At 38.8% G+C, this 26,859-nt stretch overlaps 1 protein-coding gene across 1 annotated transcript in view; it reads left to right on the forward strand.

Moving 5' to 3' along the window:
• UBL3 (ubiquitin like 3) overlaps positions 1 to 26,231 on the forward strand; it is a 46,777-nt gene extending 20,546 nt beyond the window's left edge. Inside the window, exons 2-5 of the mRNA XM_004012146.6 lie at positions 16,301 to 16,409; positions 20,804 to 20,890; positions 22,922 to 22,999; positions 23,307 to 26,231. Of these exons, the coding sequence (XP_004012195.1) occupies positions 16,301 to 16,409; positions 20,804 to 20,890; positions 22,922 to 22,999; positions 23,307 to 23,359 (327 nt within the window). The 3' untranslated portion in view covers positions 23,360 to 26,231. The remainder of the gene's footprint in view (positions 1 to 16,300; positions 16,410 to 20,803; positions 20,891 to 22,921; positions 23,000 to 23,306) is intronic.
• The last annotated feature ends 628 nt before the right edge of the window (positions 26,232 to 26,859 follow it).

The following is a 26,859-nucleotide window of genomic DNA, read 5'->3' on the forward strand; positions in this document are numbered from 1 at the left end:
AGATTGAAAGAATGAGGAATGGAAGATAACTCAAGGAAAAAACAACTTGAATTTAATCATCTTTAATTTCTAATACCATTTCAGATATAGGAACCATGAATGTAAAATAAACTCTAAGACTGCAAGGAATCTGGGAGTAGTCTAAACCTAGAATTCATTCTCTCTTACTATAAAAAAGTCAGAGGACCTCTCAGTGGGGTTCTGCCTATCTCCAGTGCATCTTTTCTGCAGGGTCACTAACATACCACTCATTGTCTTCATTAGAGAAGCTTCTTTCCAGAAAAGAAAATACTGAGAGCTGGTACCGTAAGTTAGGAGGCATTGTTCAGCGTATGCAAACAACATAAGTCATTCTGTTAAGCTGTGTAGAATCTTCCACATTTCTAAGTGTTTGACATTTTATCCTCGCAGTTGTCTGTAGAAAAACGAGTGGCGAAAAGGGATTATTACCCTTGATTTATTCCCTGTAACGGAGATCTCCGCTCTTTCAGTCAAGCTTTAACATTAGTGAGTGTTATTCATTAATTCTTTGTGGAAGGGTGGTCCTTGGATTCTTTCTAGATTGTTTCTCTCCAAATTGCTAATCAGATTTTTTTCTAACTTTCCTCTCTCTCTCTCTCTGTTTTTAATGGTGTCTTTTCTAGTGAAAGGGCTTCCCTGATAGCTTAGCTGGTAAAGAATCCATCTGCAGTACAGGAGACCCCAGTTCAGTTTCTGGATCGGAAAGATCCACTGCAGAAGAGCTAGGCTACTCACTCCAGTGTTCTTGGGCTTGCCTGGTGGCTTAGACAGTAAAGAATCCGCCTGCAATGTGGGATATCTGGGTTTGATCCCTGGGTTGGGAAGATCCCCTGGAGAAGGGAACAGCTACCCACTCCAGTCTTCTGACCTGGAGAATTCCATGGACAGAGGAGCCTGGCAGGCTACAGTCCGTGGGGTCCCAAAGACTTAAGAGTTGACTCATTGGAAAAGACTCTGATGCTGGGAGGGATTGGAGGCAGGAGGAGAAGGGGACAACAGAGGATGAGATAGCTGGATGGCATCACTGACTCGATGGACGTGAGTCTGAGTGAACTCTGGGAGTTGGTGATGGACAGGGAGGCCTGGCGTGCTGCGATTCATGGGGTTGCAAAGAGACACGACTGAGTGACTGAAGTGAACTGAACTGAAATGACTTTCACTTTAAAACACTACAGTTCTCTTTCTGGTGGAAAGAAGAGCACATTTTATTTTACTTTGAAAAACTTTTTTTCCTGTTTTACTTTGTTTACTTTGAAAAACTGCTTAGAAGAAAGAAATGGATATAATTTGCAATGCCCTGGTAGTTTAATCAATTCATTATTATAAATAAACTGATTATCTGGGATGGCTTGGACAAAGTATATAGTTGCTTTATTAAGTATTCTGACTACCTGAATAGGTAGGTTAACTTCTTCCAGGTTTGTAAAAATACTGTTATAACATCCTTCTTAGTTCATGGATTTGGTGGAATATTTTATTCCCTGGTGGCTACATTTCTTGTTAACTCTATAACGGTTATTCCAAGATTTCTGATACAGATGCAACAAAACACCTTACTTGGCCTTTCTCTCCTGTCTCATGCTATGATAGTTTCTCATTTTCTGTCCCAAAGTTAAATGACCAGCTTTACAGTTGACTCAACTTCTTTAGATTACAACATTAAGAGTCCCTTAGATGGGATTTTGTAAATACTTATTTTAAGTTTTATGAAAAATTGCAGACAAAAGTGGAGAGAGAAGTATAATAAGTCCCCATGTATCCACATTCCAGTTTCAACAATTATTAACTCATGGTCAGTCATGTTTACTTGCTCTTCCTGAATGATTTTGAAACAGATCATATTACAGATGACATTTGATATGTCTGAATGAAATATGCATGAGAATGACTTTTTAAACCACAGTAATCATTACAGCGTTGAAATTAGCAATAGTTACCTAACATTATCAACCTTACAGATACAGAGCATATAAAGACAAGTATCTATGCCGCTTTTAGTTTTGAACTGAAGGTGCTGAAAAATTTAACGTTTCAAAGGCTGTTTAACATTAAAGTGTTTTTTTTTCTTTTGTCTTATGAACATTGAGACCTGAAGAAGTCATAGTGTAGCAACTTCCTTTTCTAATCCTACTGTAAATAATATTCTTAGCATTCTCAGCTTTTCTCTTACCTCTAAAAAGAAGTAGAAAATGTTCTGACTTTGCTGTCAGAATATACAAATTTAAACATTGACCACAGATTTTGAGCATAATTGCACTTATACAGATTATGTGACGTAAGAACGTTTTCAATAAATAACAATCTTTGAAATCTAAGAAAATTGCCTAAAGACGTAAAAATAGTTCTTGGACAGAGAAATATATTTCAGGTGATTGATTGGCGTTAATGTGGGAAATCATTAGGTTGCTATCTTCCTTTTTTATTGCAAGGAAAAGGAAGAAAATTACGGTTGTACCTCTGGCCAGTGAACTAAACAGTTTGTTCTCTTTTTTCCTTTGCTCTATAATAGGTTAGTAGTTACTTAAATAATTGATGTTAAGTGTCTCTGAATTCCTGTGGTTCACAGATACTATTAACTTTCTCTTCCTGACTGAAGAGGATGTATAGGATAGAATCTTTTTTCCTTTGTCTAAATTTAGACTTCATCATGCATTAGAAAGTTTATGAGGGTATCTGAACTGGAGGTAAAGTATGGCTGTTTTTTTATTTTTTAGTTTTGTTTTGCTGCGGTTGCCGCCTTTTGTGTTTTTTCGATTCTTTATGCAGTTAAGGGTGAATGGAGAGCTAAAAATAAACATTTGCAAACAGTCCAAGCCAGCAGTTATATTTCTATAATCCTTAAACTGAATAAAAGCAGAAGTTTAAAAACTCTGAATCCAAGTTTCACTGGCATCCCTGGCTTACAGAGAAGGCATTTGGTTGCCATTCACCCAGTTACCTGCTCTTGTCTCAAAACCCTGACCTAGTTCTAGATCTGAGTAGGGATTGGCCCCATGTGCAAGATTATCCGTACCTGTGGATTTGCACTTGAATATCCCTTTTAACAAACTTGATGATCTTCTGTTGGTTTGGAGATGTTTTTTCTCCTATGATCACTTTCTGCTTGTAGAGTTGGATCACAGGTTGACATTAAAATATCAAAAGCCTCTGGAAACCCTATCCTTTCTAATACATTTCAACAATTTCGTTTATGGCCCTTTCCCTGTCCCTCCCTGAGAGACCCAGTCTCTTATTACCGTTACTGAGACTGTCCTTCTCAACACATACTCCCATCCCCAAGGGTGGGGAGGGGACTGAAATGTGAATCGCAAGAGCAAGCCTGAATTACTTAAATCAGATTTTTAAAAATTCAGAGTTTCTGCTGCCTCTACAAATCTATCAAACAGGAGATAGAATAAAACAGAGGAACTGAAATTTATTTATTGTAATTTATACTTTAATTCTTAACATTATAGCATACTGAGCTGTTTAGTAGTAGCCTTTCCCCACATTGACATTCAAACTCTAAACTAGAAAATGCTTTTGTTTTTTTATTCTAGAAAGAATAAAACAGACAAATGTGTATATTCACCTTCTACGTCTGATTGTAAAAATTGAAGTGGTTTAGCATTTTGCACCGTAGCTAGGAATTGAATAGTCCTCAGAACAAAATGTCCAGGGATAACATAGCAGCATTGCCCCGGTGTTGTCTTGCTCCTGAGGATTGTTACATGCCCCTAATATAATTTGTGTTCCGTATCTTGAATCAGGATATAACACAGCATGGGATAGATAACCCCTAATTTACCTGTCTGTATAGCGATCTATACAGCAATAGACTGCTGTCTCTATAGCAGTCTCTGCTGTGTAGAGTTTAGCTAAGGCCAAGCAAATAATAATGGAGGCCTCTAAACAGCAAATTTTATAACCAAATTGAGTTTGGTTATAAGATTTCCAGAGGTCAGCTTTGATGGCATAGTTGCTCTTATTTTAGATGCAGTTTAAAACTGATTATCTCAGCCTGTAGCAAGAGAGAAGCTCTCTGGATAGCCACCACAAGCAACTTCTGTGATAAAATCTCTTTACTGTTCGTTGGTTCTAAAAGTAAATTCCCTAAATTCCATGATTATATTTCATAATTATTTTCTTCAGTACCTTCAGTGCTTTAACTGAGGGAAAGAAGGAGCTCTATACATAGGAACATAATAACTAACATTGACATAATTAAATAATACTGATAAAATTGCAGTATACTTATGGAGTGCTTTTCATAAAGTCAACAAAATGCTTTCATTCCTAGTGTTTTATTTAATAGATTTTTTCTTTATTTTTTTAAAATTTTTTGGATGCATCACGTGGCTTGTGGGATCTCAGTTCCCCAACCAGTGATTGAACCCACAGCCATGACAGTGAAAGCCTGGAATTCTAACCACTAGGCCACCAGGGAACTCTAGATTATTTCTTCTAATTCAGAGAGTCTGCTGGCTTAAAAAAAAATCCTAAAAAGTGGCAGAATTCTTAGCAAGCATCCTGAAAGTTTGGGGGAAACGTCCCTGAGCATCTACCTAATAGATCCTAAAGGCATCATTGTTTGATAAAGGATATTTATAATGGCACCCTGCAGAGTCTGGCTACTTGATGTATATTGAAAGATGATGAGCTTATCTCCCTTCAAGAGTTGGTCCCAGAAAATAAAGTTAAGAAAGGGCTATATGGGTTTCCCCTATTGCCTTAAGCGAGTTTTTCAGACACCATCTGCGGAGTGCTTCTCTCTCATTTAATCAGCCTGTGAATGATAAAGCCAGTTGTTTGCCCTGGTATGGAACTCATCTAGTAACTTAGATGTCTGTGCAATTCAGGAAGCACAACTTCCTGAGAATTTCCACGAAATGCCAGTAATGTCTGAATTTTTGTTTTGGGGTTCTGAGTTGAGAAGGTAGTACATGTTTGGGGATTAAATAGTATTCAGAAAACTGAGAATAAAATGAAGATGTTTTTAGCCTTGCAGTGGGTTTCTGGGCCTCCCAAATTTATTCAGGAAATTTCTAACTTGGTAGAGTAGTTTTAACCTTAATATCCTTGATTCCTTTGATCCACGGCAGATGGACAGTTCATGATGGTCTCTCAAAGTATGCATGTTTGTGGCTCTGTGGCGTCCAAATGAGAGGATCTCAGGAGTTTGAAGCAGGTGTGTTTAAGAGGTGCTTCCGCTCACCCACTCTGTACCAGATGAACTCGCCTGGCCTCTCAGTGTAGGGTAGAGCCTCTCTGGGCTGCTGTGCTCGGGCCTGCACGTCTGTGTTGGTGCTTGTTGGCTCGGTGTGCCTGACGGATGACACAGGCTTTCTGCTGTAGTGCTGGGTTACCCTGGATTGACATTTCAGTTGCTGTTTTGTTTCGCCCTGGGTTGGGTCAGTTCATGTAGTTTGGGAACTAATAGTAATGTTTTAAAAATGTTTATTTGCTCAACATTAATTAATGGAAGGGTAGACTAATTTTTATACCATTTCCATATTGAAACAAATCCAGTTTTGTAAGGGTCAGTTTTCAAAAAGCAGGGTCAATTTTGTATAAAGAATTAGGCAAAACATTTCCCAGGTTTTGGGTGTTTTAATTCATAATTTTTCTGAAGCAAGAAAGAATTAGTCACTCAGTCATGTCTGACTCTTTGCAACTCCGTGGGCTATAGCCCACCAGGCTCCTCTGTCCATGGGGTTTCCCAGTCAAGAGTACTGGAGTGGGTTGCCATTTCCATCTCCAGGGAATCTTCCCAACCTAGGGCTCAAACCCAAATTGGCTGCATTGGCGGGTGGCTTCTTTACCACTGGGCCACCTGGGACAGTCTTCCGTGTGTCTCGTTGGTCGGAACTAGATACATGGCCGCTCCTAGCTGCAGTGAAGTTTGCTGTAGTTCTGATGTCCTCTTGTGTTAAAGGTTGCTTCTTATACTCTTTATGAGGAAGGAAAGAAAAGAACATTGCATGAATCTGTTAGCATTGTGTTTAACTGTTAACGTCACTGCAGAATTGTACTTAGTGGCATGTTTAACTGTTAACGTCACTGCAGAATTGTACTTAGTGGCATGTTTAACTGTTAACGTCACTGCAGAATTGTACTTAGTGGCATTAAAAAAGTGAGGGGTTTACATGCTTCCTGCAGCAAGAAATCTGGATGGTGACCATTTAGGGTTAGTGCAGTGGCCTGAGGCTGCTCTCAAGGGACCAGGCTCCTCCTGTCTCTCTGCTCTTCTCTCCTTAGCCTGTGGATTTCCGTCTGGTGGTCTAAAGGTAACTCCAGACATCACATTATGTTCCAGGTGGTGAAAAGATGGAAAGGCTTTTCCTGAGCAGTGCTCTATTTGAGAAGGGCCTTCCTCCCCAGGTGCTGTAACCTCTGTCCTGGAGTTGTCAAGGGCCCAGGCGTATATGGTGCTGGTGTTTTGAGTAGCCCTTTCAGGCCCTGATTGTAGAGGCTGGAAACTCACCAGTCTTGGTGGTGCCAGCGCAGGAGCCAGCCTTTCAGACAGAGGGGCTCTGGTCCCTGTGTGTCCTTCGTGCACCTCCCTTTCCTGTGTCAAGAGTTCTCCCTCCTAGTTTGTATTATAAGCAGTGTTAGTTCAAATAAGGTAAATCGTGTTCTTTAATTGAATTTAAAAATATCTAATTCCTATGTAGGAAACTCATTTTTATAGGAAAAAATGAGTGTATTTTCACTTAGTGGGAAATTAAGTAGTCATTAAATATTTACAAGGGTTGTGCACAGAATGGGCTGCATGCCCCGGAACTATTCTAGGTCATTAGTGATCTGTAGGATATAAATCCAGAGAATGCTTTTCTATCTTCGTTGTACTTGGCCTCTCAGCAGAACTTAGAATAGGAGCGCGTCTGGTCTTCCCTGACACACTTTTCTCCTGGTTCACGTGCCCCACATGCACAGCCTTCTCGTGTTGTCTCCTCAGCTCCCCTCTCAGTTTCCTTTGCCAGCTCTCAGTTTGCTTGAAACTGTTAACTTTCTTCGGGGCTCAGTCTGGGCTCTCATCTTATCTCACCAGCTTATCCGTATAGCAGTCAAGGTGATCTTCAGTGGAATTTGGATCATGAGCCTCGTTGTTTAAAGCTTTTAAGTGGTTTCACAGTGAACACTCAGACGCCTCGCAGGTTGTGTGAGCGGATCCAGCCCCTGCGAGCTCTTCAGCCTCATTTGTGCCAGCCGTCCTCAGCCGCTAGTCTGTCCCTGCACTTGGCAGGTTCTTCGTTTTGTTCCTGGAAGCCGTCATATGTGCTGGTCCACTGCCCGGAGTGTCCTGCTGCCCACTCTTGGATCTCTGGCTCCTGTTCTAGGTCCCCAGCGAGGCCTTCAGTGAAGCCCCCCTGAAGCTCCCTGTTCCAGAGTCTTGGCTGTTTCATGGCACCGTCTCACAGGTGATCTTTTGTCCGTTTGCTTCTTTTCATACCCAGTTTGTGCATTCAGTTCAGTTCAGTCGCTCACTTTTCCATGAGTCAATTCTTCGCATGAGGTGGCCAAAGTACTGGAGTTTCAGCTTTAGCATCATTCCTTCCAAAGAAATCCCAGGGCTCATCTCCTTCAGAATGGACTGGCTGGATCTCCTTGCAGTCCAAGGGACTCTCAAGAGTCTTCTCCAACACCAGAGTTCAAAATCAGCAATTCTTCGGCACTCAGCTTTCTTCACAGTCCAACTCTCACATCCATACATGACCACAGGAAAAACCATAGCCTTGGCTAGATGGACCTTAGTCGGCAAAGTAATGTCTCTGCTTTTGAATATGCTATGTAGGTTGGTCATAACTTCTCTTTCAAAGAGTAAGCATCTTTTAATTTCATGGCTGCAGTCACCATCTGCAGTGATTTTGGAGCCCAAAAAAATAAAGTCTGACACTGTTTCCACTGTTTCTCCATCTATTTCCCATGAAGTGATGGGACCGGATGCCATGATCTTCGTTTTCTGAATGTTGAGCTTTAGGCCAACTTTTTCACCCTCCACTTTCACTTGCATAGTAGATACTAATTTTTTTTTTTTTTTGCTGAATGCATGGTTAATATCATGGAGAGATTCTTAACATTATTTTGAGAAAAAGAAAGAAAAATTCTGTAGAGTGTGATCATACTGTGTAAAAAATGCTAATAGTCCTATGGTGGGAATCTGTTTTTTAAAATTAGCTTCTAATGGCAAAGGAAAACTTAAAAACTCTTCTAACTTGCAGTTTTACGTTTAAATGGAACTCTAGAGATCATTGAATACAATCACTTCCTCCCTAATCAGGGAACATGGATAATAACATGCTATTTTATGTTTTTACAGAAAGTTTTAGAGTTTACAGAATACTTTCACATACTGTCTCATTTGAAGTAGATTCTGAGTAGTTAGGGTATTCTCTGTGTGTAAGCCTTTGTCTAGCCACCAGGCACGTGCCTTGGGTAGGTGAGAAAATGAGGGTGGTGTGAGTATCTAGAGATTTTATATAAATTTTGTGAACTCAGCAGTATGAAGCACGTTGGTAGCAGTGGTGTTAGAACGAACAAACCTAGCTCCCAGAATGGTGAAGTGCTGGCACGGTGTCTGGGACGTCACAGCTGGTGAGCGGTCGGGCTGTTAACCAGCCTCCGGCTGTGCAGTAAACCGGACAAATCTCCCTCTTAACTCTGGCAAGATGTTTAGCCTCAGCTAAGCCTCAGTCTGCTCATCTGGAAAATAAAGATACTGTCTGCTTTATGCAGTAGAAGTTAGCACAGTTTCTGACACATGCTAAGTAGTCAGTAAATCTTTTTGTTGTCACCACCACCAGTAACATCAAGCACGACAAAAATGACCAAAATGGTAGTTTGGTGAGCAGTTTGAGTCTTAGAGAGTTGTGAGTTCTTTGCTAAATTCTCATTTGAGGAGTCATTCACATATACAGGTGTGTTGTGCAATAGCTGTGTTGCAGCATAGCAAGACTGCTCAGAAGGTTTTGTTTTCCACATAATTTCTAATCATATATGCTCTGGCTACCTTATTCCGATTTAAATTACCAAAATAATAGCAGTTTAAAGACTGAAAAGTGTGTAGAGCGATTGCAGACGTTCAGAGGGCTTTGAAACTCTGGAATAAGGGTTGTTAATAAGCACGTGGACTGTCAGGCCACCTCTTCAGTGTTGCTGTGGCTTCTTAGAGACAGCGTCCTGATCACGGTCTCTTTCTCTTCCTGTCTAATGGCCCCCTGGTGATTTTATTGACGCACTTCAGGGAGCATGATTAGTTGGTTCAGTACTTGTAGCATGCCTTCATTAGGATGTTTAATACGTAATGCTGCCGCAGATACCTAATCTGTAAAAAAACAGCAACAAAAAACAAACAAACTGGCTGATGGTGGGAGGAAGTAGAAGGGAGTAAAGACATAGAAGGAATCCAAAGAAAGAAAAGTGAAAGTCGCTCAGTTGTATCCAACTCTTTGCAACCTCATGGAATTTTCCAGGCCAGAATAGTGGAGTGGGTAGCCTTTCCCTTCTCCAGGGGATCTTCCCAACCCAGGAATCGAACCCAGGTCTCCTGCATTGCAGATGGATTCTTTACCAGCTGAGCTACAAGGGAAGCCCTGGAACACCTGAGTGGGTAGCCTGTCCCTTCTCCAGGGGATCTTCCAACCCAGGAATTGGACCAGGGTCTCCTGTGATCCAGGGCTTTGTGATTTCTGCCCTTGAGGAGTTTACAATCTAATTGAAGCCATCTGCTGCTATTGCACTTGCTTTCTGTATTGTAATGCTAAATGTTTTGATGATGCTGGATTTATATTCAGTAACAACTTCAGTAACACACAGGTCTTGTGTTTTTCTAAATGAATAGCCTTGATGCATTCACCCCGAATGAGGAGCACTCCGTGATGATGTTAATAAATGATAGACATTCTTAGCTCAGGTGGCGTATCCTGCATAGATGCAGACTTCTGTGCTCTGTTTTCCTGGCAGTTGTACTGAACATTATATACTCACGTGGACGCATTTATCATGTTTGCCTTTTTCACTTTCTGCTCATTTTGTGGAGTTTTGCAGCAAAGTAATTTGCCACACAAATCCTGAGTAAAATCATTTATTGTGACTTTAAAATTTAATAAATAATAAGTAATAAAGCAATTATATTCAAGTAAGAATTGACGAGTGTTCCAGAGACGTCCAGTTATAAATGAGAACCTCGCTGTCAGGAGCACATGAGGTCATGGCTCTCTGGGGCACCACTGAGTGACGGGATCCCTAGTCACAGGTCGACGCGAGCCGTCTGCAAGCTGAATAAGCTTGCGGATCCGGGCGGCTGGGGACAATCGTCGTCTTCATGGCTGCCCAGAATGAGTGCTTCTTGGACAGGAGAGCTGGCTATCACTTTTGAATAATCAGTTGACTGACAGACATATTGTAAAGAATAGGATGATTTTTTAAATGCCTTGTTCTTTTTTCCCTCTTCAGGGCAACTGTTTTTCTTTTATCACTGTGGTCTGTTGCAGGGCTTGTGTTCTCTGATAATTTTATTTGGGAACTTAAGCTAGAGGACTCTTTGACCTCTCCTTTACCTATTTGTCAGAGTAGATGTTTCTACAATTAAAAAATAAGGAATCTCATTGAGTTTTTACTGCTATAGATTTAATAGTTCATGTACATTAGAATATACATCATTTTCATCATTTTAAGTGTTAAAAAGAAGGTAAAGATCCCATAGTTTCAATCCATTTAGCAAATCTCAGTGCCCCTTAGTTTATGAGTACATAATACAAGTAAATTCAGAGACAAGAATCCAGGTGTGTTTTCATAGAAGTAAAATCTGTTTTCATGAATGCCTTACAACTTCTTCACAAATAGGATTACTCCTTCTTTCCAATAAAAAAGTAGGAATGCTTTCTTGGCTTCTTCGGTTATATTTTGAAATTCTTCTCCTGCTCTTTGTTTGAAAATGTAGTTTTATCACTTCATCCAGGGTGACTAGATGCAGGGGAATTTTTTTATGCCATCCCCTCTCAAACATGTGAGCCCAGAGTGTGTGGATTGGAGTGGGGCAGCGAGCATTTCAGCCGAAGGAACAACCTGGATGCAGGCCTTGAGGCAAAGAGCTTGGCAGCTTGAGGCCCTGAAAGAAGGTCCATGCAACTGGGGCATGGTGGGGCAAGAGGGGTTGGAGTGACAGGATAATCACGGAGACCTTGCTGAGGAGTTTGCCTGGGCCCCCGGTCACTTGAGCTGGGTGGCACAAAGCGGGTATTGGTGGTGGCGGTGCCCTGGGTTCAGCACTCAGCCTCCCACTTGCTAATATCTCTCCTGTTGTTCCCAGGACTCTGAGATGTGGGTGATAGCATCAGAGTCCGCTAGACTGAGTACCAACTAGGTGCATGGGTAGTCGAGGTTTTACTTCTGGCCACTGGACATTACACACCCTACCCTGGAATCTCCAACTCACAGGTTCTCCTTTCTTTTCTCTTTTATATTCATTTGGCAAACACTTGTTGAGCACCTTGTAGCCACCCCCTCCTCCACACTCAGTTGTTTGTATGCCTCCTAGCTTCCAGGGTATGAAATCTCCAGAAGTTTCACGTTAAATATTTTGTAATCAGGCACCAAGCACTGTATCTGTTTCAGAAAATGTCTGAATAAATGAACAACTAAAAGAAAGTTTATGAATATGTAGTTATCATATCTAAGCACTGCAGTTATTTGAATAATTTGTTTTTAATCAGTCCTGTGTAGAAACATGAACATATTCCTCCTTAGTTCCATTTTTCTTTAACATGCAGTTAACAGAAATTCAAAACATGCCATTTAAGTCCATAGGTCTAGAGAAAAAAAAATTTATCTATTTTCAGCCTCATACCTTAAGTCACTGATAGTTTATATTTTTACTCTAGATCAAGTACCTATTTTGATACAGGGTTATTTTTTAAAAAGCACTATTCACCTTCATAAAAATAAGAAACATAAGTAAAGACAAACATACAATACTGTATACATTTTTAGGAAGTCAAGCTCTTAATTTTTTAAAATAATCTTTTTGAGATAATTATGGATTTACATGGGATAGAAAGAAATAATACAGGGAAATCCCGTGCACCCTTCACCTAGTTTTCGCTAATGATAGCTAGCATCTTATAACTAGTTCAGTAGCCTCAGGGAATGGACGCTGATAAAATCCACAGGCTCTGTTCGGAGCTCTCCAATTTAGCGTGCTCTCATTAGTGTCTGTGCATATGTAGTCCTGTGCAGATTCACAGGCCGCTTTCCAGCAGCACGCGTTTCAGTTCCACCCCGAGGATCCCTATTGTCCCTTTATAGAAACAGCCGCGCTCTCTCTCTTCCCCTCTTCCTAGAACCCGGCCACCACTGCTCTCCATCTCTTACTTAGTAATTTCAAAAATATTGTATAAATGGAATCATATATGCCACGTCATCTTTTGAATTGACTTTTTTTTTTTTAAAAACTCGATATCATCCCCTTGAGATAAATTGAGAACTTTTTAAAAGTGATTTTCGAAGAAAGTCTGATCTCTTTCCCACTGGCCACTTACCTGTCCTTTAGCAAAAACAGGCAGGAATGAGCCCCACAAAGGTGTAGGCAGAGCCCTCCCCTGTGTGTCCCAGGACTCACTCTGCTCCTCAGAGACTCTCGAAGTCAGGAGTTCCCCTTTTGATCAGTGCGTTGATCTCTTTGTGAAAAACAGTTATATTTCTTCAGAGGGCATGGTCCATCTCAATAATCTCCTGTTTTATTTCCAAAGGCTGTTCCAGTTAATCCCATCTTCCATTCCCCCTCTTTCCTCTTATTTTTTTCCATCCTGACCTACTCAAAACAAATTGTTGAGTGAATTAAGCTGTAGATAAGATTTCTCCAAATCGATATAATCCAACAAATGGGAATCACAATAAGTTTGACTGAAAATCTAAAAAAAATAAACAAAAACAAAAACTTGAAATTATATGCATGAAAGAGCTTCTTTTGTTTCCATTGGCTTTACAGGAAATGATCATGGTAGTTCTGCTTCACTGATAGTCTTGTTTTGATTTGTTTTGCCTCCAAAGTAATTATAAAATGTGTATCATTCATTTGGATGGTCTAAGTGCCATCCCTTGGGTGTGTTATTCCGTGATAAGAACTCCATCTCCTATCAAGTCATTCAGAGTCCTGATGAACAGTTTTGTTTTTAGATGAGTATGTATATGAGTATATCACATTTTAAGCTGTAAATAAGAGTGTTGTTTGTAACCCACTGTTGATGTGTTGAGAATCCCAGTACCTCACAAGCAGAGATTCTTTTAAGGTATTTTATAGGTTGACTTACCTTGGGTTCAAAGAAGAAAAAAGGTCTTTCATTAAAAAGTATTTAAATAATTAATACTTAATCTTTCTAAAGAAACTAGCTCACATTTTTAGGGATTGCTGTACGTCTACTGAGAGGAGCTGTAATTGACATTTAAGCTGAATAAGCGTGATAGATTCTACCTATAATGTGCTTGCTTAGTTGCTCGGTGGTATTCGACTCTTTGCAACCCCATGGACTGTAGCCCACCAGGTTCCTCTGTCCATGGGAGTTTTCAGGCAAGAACACTGGAGTGGGTTGTCATTTTCTTCTCCAGAGGATCTTCCTGACCCAAGGATCAAACCTACATCTCCTTTGTCTCCTGCATTGCCCTCTTTACCCACTGAGGAAATCCTAACTATACTATAAGAACAACTAACTACTGACCAACCTATATAGCTAGATGTTTGGATGATTGCTTCAAGATTTACTCTTTTTTTTTTTTTTTCTTCTCAGTGTGTAGCTCAAAGCCACTTTGAAACTGTACCATGAATTATAAACTTAATTTCTGTGGCCACCCAAGTATAAGTGTATAAAGCAGACCAGCGTGAGTAAATTGGGAGTATATATGTCAAACTGAAAAGTTCATGTCCACCTGTAAACGTTTAAAACAAAAGTTAACTGTGTCAGGCACATCTACAGGCCAAAAGTTGTCAACATTCTGATCATCTTGATAAACATAAATTTGTTAGACCGTTGATTTTGAAATGTGAAAGAGCTAATTAGTGACAGTGATTGTATCAGGTTTAAAATAGGAAAAGCCGAGAACTTCGAAGCATGAATGCAGTTAGCATTATGTATTTATGAGGTGGAGGTGTGTGTTTTATTTTTTGTTTAATGCATTGTGGATGTCTTTCCACATCAAATCATATAGGTCTGTATCTCATGTCATTTAGTGATTGTAGGAAGCTTCCATGATAGGGATGCACTATCATTTATTTTTCCATTTTCTTGCTGATGGATATTAGGGAAAATTTAAAAGTATGTGTCAGTGTAACCTTTGTGGAAAATAATGGTTAAGTCCTCTTCTCCTATTTTTGTTATTTTAAAATATTAAAACTTGAATAAAAGCTCAGTAGAAACTAATTTTTAACTTAAAAGTTGATCCCAGGAAATAGTAGGTTCCTATTATTTACATAACTCTTAGGAAGCCTGGATTTAATTATATTTCTTTCTGAGTGAAGCAGACATGTGGCTGACCCATTTTGAAGGGCATAATTTCTTGGGCATTAATGGCTGAAGGGCCTTTCCGCAGTAGTTTGAAGCTATTAAAAGATTCCTTGTAAGTTCAAAGCAAATAGATATTTACCCATATTCACACATAAAGAGACAGTGTTAAATAGTGATGTATGTGTGAGAACTAAAATTCACACTGTGTTATGTAGACAGTAGGCTCCTTGCTTTAGCAGTCACCCATTACTCATTTGTTGTGGGAAAGAAAGAAGGTGGTGCTTTCTTACAACTGAATCCTTATTGTAAATCCTCCCTTGAATTTTATTCTAATGGAACTTACGGTTCCGGATCAAATTACTTCTTTCCAACAGTGTTGTTTCATCAGACCTCTTCCTGTATTAAGTTCTTTGGTATGATTTCATTTTATTTAGGAAAGGCAGCAAAAATTCTCACAGGTCATATCGAAAGGGCTTTTCACCTGACTTCTTTTATCTTTTGAAATACTTTAAAAATTGAGATAATAGGGTACAGGGCAGTTAGAATACAGTTTCTAATTTGGAACCTGATTCTGCTCCATCTGCTGTGAAATCCAGTTACATCCCGTTGAATGCAGAGGTGGGTGTGTATAGCATTTTGCGAGAGGAGATATTTTATAATTATCAGTTCCTTTTCTAAGTGGCGATTTGAGGTGCTGGGAACAGCAGTGGCTGTGCTGGTGGCGGATGGTAAATGAGTGACTGGTATCTTGGTGGTGCTGCAGTAGATTCCAGTTTATTCACTGTAGACTGTGTCATCTTACAGGTTTACTGGGTTTTTAATGATAATAGAAAGATGTCAGTAACTGAGGAGGAGAGCTTGGGTGACCTGGTGCGTTGGCAGTCTCTGTGCTCTGTGTGTAGAGAAGCTGGGCTCTGGCTGTGCCCTTCTTTTTTAAGAAGGTGTTATCTCCTCTCATATAACAGGCCTTATAGGTATAGAAAACCTCACCTATATATCTATAACTTGTAAGGGAGATGAATGAATATTGTTGCTGAAAAAAATTGTTAATTATGGACAAAGATAAAAATTTTAAAGTGAACATTTTGGAAACTATATTAAGAATGGTATAAGCAAATATATATTGGCTTGGAACTGTAAATCGAGTGGCTCTCAAAAATGTTAATTCAACTGTCCATCTCAGGTTTTCCACTGAGGGTGCATCTGTGTTCTTTGTTACACAGAGCTCCACGAAAGTGAATGATCATGTAATTGGGATTAAAGGAACTGCTGTTACTGACTCTTCCAATTAACTAATAAAGTTCTTCAAAATTAGTTTCTGGTTAATTTGTTTAGGTTTGAATGATTTTTATAGGATAAAAAGTTATATATAGTTCATTTTTTCTCTTCCTTTTTTCTAAGAAGCATATTAGCAGCTGAATTTTTTTTCCTATTTAGTGATGTGATCTGCAGGGTAACAGCTTGTATTAGCTGTTCAATGGAAAATGAATATTTTATAGTTATAGTGATAACCTGTAAAAGTCCAGTTCTGAACATTGCTGGAGTAAATTTAAAAGCATAATGAATTTTGCTTTCCCTTTGTTCATTTATATGGTAAATACACACACACACACACATGTATTAAATAATGAAAATAAAATCATGTCTCAAATTCCAGACCTTTAAAAAGAATCTTTTCAGAATTTAAGTAAATAAAAAACAGAAAATGGCATTAGTAATAATTGAGAATGTGATTGAAATGAAAAGTCGTTATTTTACTTTAAAAATGTTAAGACTTTAAAAGAATCATTATCTTCTTTCAGATAAACTTGCGCCTCATCTTGGTAAGCGGGAAAACGAAAGAGTTCCTGTTTTCTCCTAATGATTCTGCTTCTGACATCGCAAAGCACGTGTATGACAACTGGCCGATGGGTGAGTGGTGGTTTTCTCTTGAGAATGAATAATGTTGATTCTTTATGCCCTGCCTTGTTTCACAGACACTTTGAAAAAGTTGAAGTAAAATACAAGAAAACAAGCAAATGATTGAGGGTACACGGCTTAAAGTGGAAGGGGCTGCCACATCCCTGCTGGGTTTGGCCTTTCAGCTCCCTCACTGCAGAATGGTAAAGGAGCCTGGGCATCAGGTCGCTGGGTGGCCTTACAGCTGTTTTAATGTAAAAGAAAATTATCTTTTAAAGGAAAACACAAGGTAGCTAACACACACAGACACTTTCATATCAGTAACTCTTTACACCAAAGCACAAAGTAAAAACAAAGAAAAACTAACAAATTATAACACATTTTTTTTATTTTTGGTCTATTCTGTATACAACCTGCATTTGACAGAAAGTGAATATCTCATTCATGTCACTTCCTGTGTTTTCTGAACTACTCCAAGGTCAAGAAGGTATAAAATCCATTTATGCTTTGCATTTTCAAGCCAATATCCATGACAGAATTTTGGAGTGTGTGCGTGTGTGTGTGTGTGTGTGTGTGTGTGTGTGTGTGTGTGTGTGTGTGTGTTTGAGAGAGAGAGAAATCCTTTCTCTGGTTCTTTTCCATGTAATAAGACTCGTGCCGTCCTCAAACGAGTCTTCAACTTATGCTCTTCCTGTGAAGCTAACCCAAGTCATTTTGATCCTGTTAATTGCATGTACCTAGTGATACGACTGTTTGTGCTGATTTCACTAATTTTACTGGACTTCGCTGATGGCTCAGACAGTAAAGAATCCACCTGCAATGCAGGAGACCTGGATTCGATCCCTGGGTTGGGAAGATCCCCTGCAGAACGGAAAGGCTACCCACTCCAGTGTTCTGGCCTAGAGATCCCATGGACAGAGGAGCTAACCAAAACAGTTTGTACTTTTAAAGCACAAGACTTGTATTAACAAAGAACACAGTGTATGCAAAATGAATCAATTAGATCAGTACTGCTCAACTGAAAATACTGTTATATGAAACTCTTTTAGAAGAAAGTCTTTAATCCTTATTAACTTCTATAGACCATAAAACTAAAACAGATCTACAAAGAAAATGCAAATATAGCTCTAAAACCAGTAATGTTCAAATTAACAACTTTAATGTGCCACGTGGCATATTTTTGCTAAAACTCACTCACTGCTTGCCCCATGGATATGGTACTGTGGAGTATGGCGTGCCTCTTCGCCCACTGGCTATATGAGAACCCAGTTGTGTGTGGATTTACCACAGACCCTTCATTCACACAGTGTACCAAATTGTCATTCAGCCTTCACTGACAGGAACGTGTCATTTATGTATTAAGTCGACCTTTGTTCTTTTCTTGTTAACCTCTTGACAATTAAAGAAGTACTGCTTGGTACCAGTACAGTCATAAGCTTAAACTCATACATGAGCACTAAAGTCCCAAGGCTGTACTTGGTTGTAAGGTAATAATTTGAATTATCTAGATAATCTCATCCAGGTTATCATTAAAATGAAAACACAATCTAAAAACTCTTGATGAGGACTTTCAGACCCAAAGAACCTCATAGACCTGAGTTTGAGAAACAATGCTGTAGACAAATACTTTGAAATGACTGGGTCTTTCTTCTTGCTGATAACCAAGGAACAAGTCAATACTAGCTCCTGAATCAGATACTGGAGCTAAAGGTCATAGATAAGGAATTTCAGAAGAGCTGAAGTAACTAAACTTAGAATACTGGATTGTCTTCACAGCCAGGCAGGATAGATAAGTAAGACTGTGAAAAGCATTTTCAAATGTCTGAGAGTGATGTTGTTTGTGTAGTGGCTAAGGTGTATCCAACTCTGAGACCTCATGGACTGCAGCGTGCGGAGCTTCCCTGTCCTTCACTGTCTCCGAGTCTGCTCAAACTCATGTCCATTGGTTCAATGATGCCATCCGACCATCTCATCCTCTGTTGCCTCCTTCTTCTCCTGCCCTCTATCTTTCCCAGCATCAGGGTCTTTTCCAGTGAATTAGCTTTTTGCATCAGGTGCCAAAGTACTGAAGCTTCAGCTTCAGCTTCAGTCCAATGAATAGTCAGGACTGATTTCCTTTAGGATGGACTGGTTGAATCTCCTTTCAGTCCAAGGGACTTAAGTCTTCTCCAAATCCAAAGTTCAAAAGCATCAGTTCTTTGACGCTCAGCTTCTTCATAGTCCAACTCTCACTTCCATATATGACTACTGGAAAAACCATAGCTTTAACTATACGGACCTTTGTCAGCAAAGTGATGCCTCTGCATTTTAATATGCTGTCTAGGATCGTCATAGCTTTTCTTCCAAGGAGCAAGTGTCTTTTTATTTCATGGCTGTAGTCACCATCTGCAGTGATTTTTGGAGTCCAAGAAAGTGAAGTCTGTCATTGTTTCTGTTGTTTCCCCATCTATTTGCCATGAAGTTATGGGAGTGGATGCCATGATCTTAGTTACATTTCTCCTGGCATTCTTGATTCCAGCTTATGCTTCATCCAGCCCAGCATTTTACATGATGTACTCTGCATATAAGTTAAATAAGCAAGGTGGCAGTATACAGCCTTGATGTAAAATCCTTTCCCAATTTGGAACCAATCTGTTGTTCCATGTCCAGGTTCTAACTGTTGCTTCTTGACCTGCATACAGGTTTCTCAGGAGGGAGGCAGGTAAGGTGGTCTGGTGTTCCCATCCCTTTAAGAATTTTCCATAATTTGTTGTGATTGACACAGTTAAAGGCTTTAGCATAATCAGTGAAGCAGAAATAGATGTTTTTCTGGAATCTCTTGCTTTTTCTATGATCCAGTGGATGTTGGCAGTTTGATCTCCTGTTCCTCTGCCATTTCTAAATCCAGCTTGTGCATCTGAGAGTTCTCAGTTCACCTATTGTTGAAACCTAACTTGAAGGATTTTGAGCATTACCTTGCTAGCATGTGAAATGAGTGCAATTGTGTGATAGTTTGAACATTCTTTGGTATTGCCCTTTTTGGGGATTGGAGTGAAAATTGACCTTTTCCAGTCCTGTGGCCACTGCTGAGTTTTCCTAATTTATTGACACAATGAACAATGCTAAAGGAAATATTCTACTCATAATAATCTTGGGTGTGATGAATTCAAAGTAATCCATACCAAAGTGTTAACAACTTATTTGGTTTTCCTTCTGGAGGAGAGGGGCCTGGGACCATGGGAGTCAGAGGGCACTGAAGGGGGATGGATGGGGGAGAGGCTGGGGGTAGGGCTGGGGCTCATCTCTCCTTTCCCGCCATGCTGAGTCACCTACAGGCACTGGTGGTATCAGACTCACTCCATCATCTTGAACAGTCAAAACAACGCAAAAGGGAGAGCCCTCCACTCACCTCCTTTATCTTCTGTCACTTGCTCTTGGGAGTGTTTTAAACTAGTTTTTGTGTTGACAGTTATCTCATGAAAGCAGGAACTTCTGTAGGAAACACACACATGATGCTAGAACTCTTAAGAAAGGTGATGATGGGATTCTCAAGTCTCTATCAAAATCACAACTTAAAATTCTGTATCTACAAGGCAGTGAAAATTACTGACCCCATACTTTGTCATGATACAGTGTCCTCAGGCCGCTATTTTGACAGAATCATATTCCGTATTTTACCATAATAAGGTAAGTTATACTCTAAACTGAAGTATTCTGTTATCCATTCTACACACCAGTTGCCTTTCGATTGTCTTTGTACATGATCCTAGATTTCATACTTGTACCTTTTGATATCCGTTGCTTTTCAAGTTCATTCTGAGAATTTTGGGTAAAGTGAACTAAAATTGTATCTTCTGTAATGTTTATCAGTTGGCTTAAAAACAATAAAGTTATCCACATTATGAAAAAGTAGACACTGTTCTGCTTTTTAAAATTTTAATTTTCTAGTTACTGAGGTATAATTTTTTGTTGTTGTTGTTATGCTCTTTACCAATATGCTAATGCTTTTAAAAATCTTTGTTAAACCTACTGTTCCCAGCCTCAAATATATGTTTTAACAGGTACAGATACTGGAATATTGCGATGTTTTGTTATTTTGATAATTAAAATTAATTTTCAACTGACTTCTTTTTAACTAAGATTAGACTTTCCCCAACTCATTTGTTTTAGTTTTTAAACTTCAGGACTGTGTTCGGGCACATTTTAGTGTTCTTTAAGAAGCAAAGACTAATCTTAAGCAGTTCCTTCTGTGTAGTGAGGAGCAGCGAGAACAGTGCTTATGAGACTCGTGATTATTCCAGTTAGCAGGAAGCTCCAGGTGTCCTCTGTGATACTCTTCATCTGAATGGGATCAGAATTTTAGAACAGTGTGATAATGCCTTAATTTTATGTTGAAATGCACCTAACAATTCCCTGGTTCTTTTCAGACTGGGAAGAAGAGCAGGTCAGCAGTCCAAATATTCTACGCCTTATTTATCAAGGAAGATTTCTGCACGGAAATGTCACGTTAGGAGGTAATGGTCACCTTTGTAATGGGACTTAGTGCCTGTCTTGCAGCAGCATCACTCATTTGTTTGTTTAGATGCTCATGTCTGGTTTTGCTAAAAACATACAATTTCAAACTCTATGAATTTTGCCTAGTTTTTGGTATGTCTACTTTTTTGCATTTTGCGTTCTAATTTCAGCTCTATGCTTAAGTGTTTACCACCTTGTAAAATAAACTCTTAAGCCATTACAGATGGGAATCCACACTTATTATTTTATAAATGTAGTTTAATTTTACCTCTGGATAATGTAATTTAGATGTCATATTTTTAAGTTAAATCCAGACACAAACTCGGCAAAGTTTATGATGGTGGATTTTCACATATAATATTGAAGGGATGTTTTTCATTTTGACTGTAATTGATGGAATTGCTAATCATGCAGACATGCAGGTCAGCGAGTCATGTTAGAGAACCAGTGAAGCATAGCGACTGGAAGAGCAGGCCTTAGAGCCGGGTTGTCCGTGTGGGAGCTTAGCTGCACTGCTCACTGGCTCCGTGACCTCGAGCCAGTTCCTTGCCTGCTCTCTGTCCTGGTGTTGCGGTCTCTTCATCAGTAAGGTAGAATAACCACAGTGCCTCAGAACAGTGCTTGGTACCTATTACACACTGTTAGTTTTTACTGCTCTTCACGTGTGAATGAAGAGATGGGGCTCAATAGTGCCCCCTCATGGGGGTGCATTTTCTACCATGAGCAGAATTTGGTTTTAAGTACCAGTATTTCACATACATTATAATTATCAATGGAAATTTGTAGGCAGAGGAAGTGATCTACCTTAATGTATCTTTGTATACATATAGTCATGAGTTTTTTCCTCTAAACCTAACAATTGAAATGTTTAATCTGATCTTCCTTCAAGGTAGGCTCTTTTCATTCATTCACTCACTCATTCAGCATCTATTTATTTCTTATGTGACAACAGTGCTAAACAGTTAAAGATACAGGATTGAAAAAGATAGAATCTCTTCCTTCAAGGTACTCTGGTATTAGAGAGTAGAAGCCGATAAAATTCACTGTTAAAATACTGTGTGATAAGGGCTGGAGCAGATGAATGCAAATGATTATTATGACAGATAGATAGAACGTTTCAGTATATAATTAGAAGTGTTGTATAGTGGCTGGCTAGCGTTAAATAAGATGGAAAGTCATGTTGATCATATGAAATATTAGGAATATTGAAGATTATTAGGGCTCTTCTTAACCATCATCCTATAGGGAAGATTTAAACAGTGGGTAGCAGGAGGACCGAGCTTGTTGGGTACTGATCTGAGCCTGCCTTTAATTCCAAGTGAGGGGAGTAGATTGAAACTCAGAACTAGAACATTGCAACTGCAGAAACAACTCCAGGCCGCAGCTGCACTGTCTGCTTCTCACTGTATACACAGAATGACAAAGGGATTTACTTTGTGTAACTGGTTCATAGGTACATGGGTGTATTCTATTACTCTATTTCTGAAATATTTTATAACAAAAATCGTTACTTATAAATGAGAAAAACCTTTTAAAGGCTTGAATAGAAAACAGTGATTACTAATAATGCCAAACAGTGATTCATTTATTTAAAATAACCTTTTAAAGAAAATTGTTTTCTAATAGAAGAATATAAGGTTGAAAATATAAAATTATTATTATTATGTTTAAAATCATTAATATGTCATTTCTTCTATTTCTACATTGTGGTGACCTCTTTGATGCAGGAATTTTATTAGGTGACTAAATAAAATTAGGTTAAGCAATTATGTATTTTCTCTTTCCCCTTCCTTACACTATGTTTTTATATGTCAAACTAATAGTCATAGCTAAATAATTTCTGAATTATAAAAATTGCTTCTGATAATATTAACCTAATTTCATTATGTAATAAATGCTGTATCCAGTAAGAAGTGCTGTCTGTTGGGGAAGTCATACAGAAGGCAGTCAGCTTTTAAAGTGGTCTCAATTTTGGTGAGTGATTCCAGTAGGTTGATGTATGTGTAACAAACTGTCTTCTTTTCACACAGCATTAAAGCTTCCTTTTGGCAAAACAACAGTGATGCATTTGGTGGCCAGAGAGACCTTGCCAGAGCCAAACTCCCAAGGTGAGCTGTGTGCTGGGAGCTTCCTGCCTTGCGCCACAGAGGCAGGCGTTCACAAATGGCTCCAGTTCTCTTGGACATTCTGAGGACAGGATGTTCTCATAGTGTATGGTCAGAGCTCGCTAAGCAGATAACCAGGCATTTTGGAAACAGGCTAAAACTAAAAGGGTATTTATTATAGCCTTTTAATTTAAAAAAAAAAAAAAAGCCAACATTAAGCAAAAAAAAAAATCCCTGTTTCTTATTACGCTGGAATCCCTCTGCTTCCCCCAAGCATCTTTATAAACAAGGCTTCTCTTCACTTCCCTAGGTCAGAGGAATCGTGAAAAGACTGGAGAGAGTAACTGTTGTGTCATCCTGTAAGCGGTCTACCTGGCGCGTGTGGCGTGGTCTTTGTCTTTCATGCTGCCGGGCCAGGGGTGACCTGGCATCACTTCAGAACCTTCAGGAAGCGTCTGCCTGTAGACCCATGGACCTCAACCACCACGTGGACACTGTCATCTTCTCTCATGAAAGTAAAAAGAACCAAGGACATTTTTCACTATGACTTTTATTCCTAGTAGTTTTGTTTATGTTAAGCAGTTTTAAAATATAAATTTAAATTGATTTTTGAATGCAAGTCAATCTCCAGGGGAAAAGTTAACAAGTGACTTTTCATAGCAGAAACCATTTTCCTGCCACAAAGGTTTTCATCACCAGAACTAACAAAATCAAGTGTTCCAAATGCAATTTTGCACTAAAAATCATTGACAATTATTTTCTTCATCAGCAGAATTTATAACATGGTTTATGGTACCTAGAAATACTCATGTGCAAATCCACACTGGAAGACATTCAGCAATTAATGAAGTTAATTGCTGGGCCAACATGAGAGGAAAAAATAGAAAAGAAACTAAAATGTTGGGTGAATTCTACCGCAGTCAGCCATGGCGGCTGCACTGGCACAGAATCCTGCCCTGAGCTCGGCTATTCTCACTGCAACAAGTGGAAAGACACAGTGTGCCTGTTGTTGGGAGTGCTCAGCAGAGGGCTCGTGAAGCTAGTTGTTTTTCCTTCACACGTGCACTCCAGTCAGACTGACTGGGGGCTTGTTCACACAGCACAAGAGGGAACGCGCGCGTCTTAGCCTTAACGCGGGGGGTAGTTCCAGTCACTTCTAGATTTCCATGATTGCACAGAAATATTAGAAAACCTCATTGATTCACCACTTTTATGTATTTGAATATCAGCAAATTCAATTTTCCGTAATTATTGCTCATCTCTGTGTCCCGTGTCATACTTCATCATTAATGAGAGAGAGCTCAGATGAATTCTTAAAATCAAAAATTCTCCATAGGACTAATTTTGTTTCCTTATGTAGTTTGCCTTGGGTATTAGTGCTTGCAATTGTATTAAAATCAAAAGCTGATTTTCAAGGCATACTTGATTAGGGATGCCATTCTTTTGTTTTGTACCGATAATTTAAAAATTGATATGCTAAAAACAATTTGCACAGCGCTAAAGCATGAGCTAGTTTCATCTAAACCTGTAAAAAAGATATAAAAGATTTTATATTTTTTCACTGGGAAGAAATTCTTCCTGGGTGAAATTGCGAATATGTGTAGAATATATTTAATAAAAACCTCATAAAATACCTAACTATAGAACTTAAATATAGATTGGCGTGTAGTATATAGAACAATATTCCATATAAATAACTCTAGCCTTTATAAAAATGAAGTTGCAGGCTGATGTAATGTCCTGTACTGAAATGAGTGTCCACGGCCCTTACAAGCAGTAAGTGTAAATGGTTTCAGTCAGCTTCGTTTAAAGGTGATCAGGTTATTTTATTCATTGTTAATGCTTTGATGGAAAGGCTTTATATGCAGTAGATCTACAAAAATATTGTTCATACTGATCAGAATTAAATTTGTATAGAGCAGAGTTTTAAAATGAATGTAAATAGCACTAAACATTTTCTTTCTGCAACCTGTACTTATAGATTCTTTCTGTACACTAAATAAAAAAATATCATAGTGCATTTTGGTGGTAATTTTAAAGGTCTTTGATTAGGTTGATAGTTGTTTAAATACTGTCTCATCCATGTTATAATTGTTCAATTTTTATTTCTGAATCTTTAAGAAAATTTGTTGAATATTCTATTGTTAGTTTTGGGAGGATTCCCAGTGTATCTCTGATATTTAACCTGGTTAATTTGTGCACAGTCATGACAATGGGTAGAATTACGTAGTCTCTGTTATCACTAAGATGTTCTGTTCAAGAGATGTTAAATATTTATATGCTTTGTTGACTGGCTCAAATGTGAATTCTGTTAGTGTTGACTAAAGAAGAATCTGGTAGTTACTTAATTGGGCAATTAAGCCATTTATGGCTGTATTCTTTCCTAATATAAACTACTGGTAATTATTTTTAATACCTATTTTAATTCTAATTATTCTGTTTTTCCAAAGTTAAAGACTATCAGTTAAATTATTATTGAAATTTTATGATGGCTAACCACATTCCCTATTGGTTTTCTATGTATTTTTCTATGTGTTCCCATATTATAAATTTCCCTTCACAAGACTGCAATTTGGAGTTTGCAAAATGGATAAACTGGATCATTAGTAGAGAAAGAAACGTCATTTAATACCTAATATCATTGTTGTGCAAAATGAAAAAAGAATAAAAAATAGCAGTAAAATTATATACTGAAAACACCAAAAATGTAGATGCCTTAATAGTGTGTACATGAAAATACTCAGCTGTCCCTTTTTAAAATAGTTATTTGGACTGCTTGATGGTTAAAATCAATACCACATCCCAGTGAAGATCCCTCCACCAGAAACAGTAGCTCACTCACTGAAAGGTGAGGGCTACAGAGGTTCAGTCCTGTGAACGCAGCCTGAGTTACGGGCCTGTGACCCTCCTAGCACTTGGTATTTAATTCCTGTCTTCTACCTAAATTGTCCTGGATTTTAAGCATTCTGGGAAAGGCAAAGCTTTTCTTCTTTATTAAAACCTCAGCATGTCTCCTTGATCTGACTTATTTACATTCTCTTCAAGATAAATTATTTCTTATGAAAAGTATAGTATCTGACATCATCACTGACATTAAATGAGGTTTCCTCATAACAGACATTTATCCTTAGTTTTATGTCATCTTGACCAATGTTACAGTAATTTCTGTTAGCTGATTGTGGTATACGATGTTTAATGTGAAAAGAAATTAAAACTTTCTTCATCTGTTGTAGAATATTTCTCTTCTTTTAAATGACTTCTGTTCATAATTTTGGCATAAAAATTTTGTGTCTCCACTATCTTCCTCTTTTTTCCTTCAGTTTATTTCATTACATTCTTCAGTAAAGTCAGTATTGTGTCAGCCTTTTATTCTTCTGTGTTACCTAAACCAAAGGGAAAGTGATCAAGGAAGACTGAGTATGCCTTCACACTGTCCTTATTGGTAACTGTCACAGGCCCTTCTCAATTTTTTTTCCCATTATTTGTGATATAGTCACTGGTTAGCCAAACCAGGTGATTGGGGGTGGGAGGAGGGCTTGAAGGAGCACGCATAGCCTATACTTGGGGTTGAAACCAAACCACAGGCTGCTGGCCGTCTCCTCAGCAGTTTCCCTGTCCTGGCAGAGCAGGCCCCTTGGCCGTTGGCAGTGGCTCCCTCAGGCTATCGCAGCCAGCCTCCTGGCGCACTTTTCTTCAGAAGACTCTTGATAAATGAAGCCCTTTCACAGACTGGGTGACTGGAGAGCTGACTTCTGAAAGAGTTCATGGACAAAATCAAGTCAACACCTAAGTCCTGGTAAAGTTTAATCCAGTACTAGAACACGAGAACATTTCATTTACTAAAGTTATTTTGTGACTCTTGA

This window comes from Ovis aries, chromosome 10 (genome assembly GCF_016772045.2).
Source record: "Ovis aries strain OAR_USU_Benz2616 breed Rambouillet chromosome 10, ARS-UI_Ramb_v3.0, whole genome shotgun sequence".
Classification (NCBI taxonomy): domain Eukaryota; kingdom Metazoa; phylum Chordata; class Mammalia; order Artiodactyla; family Bovidae; genus Ovis; species Ovis aries.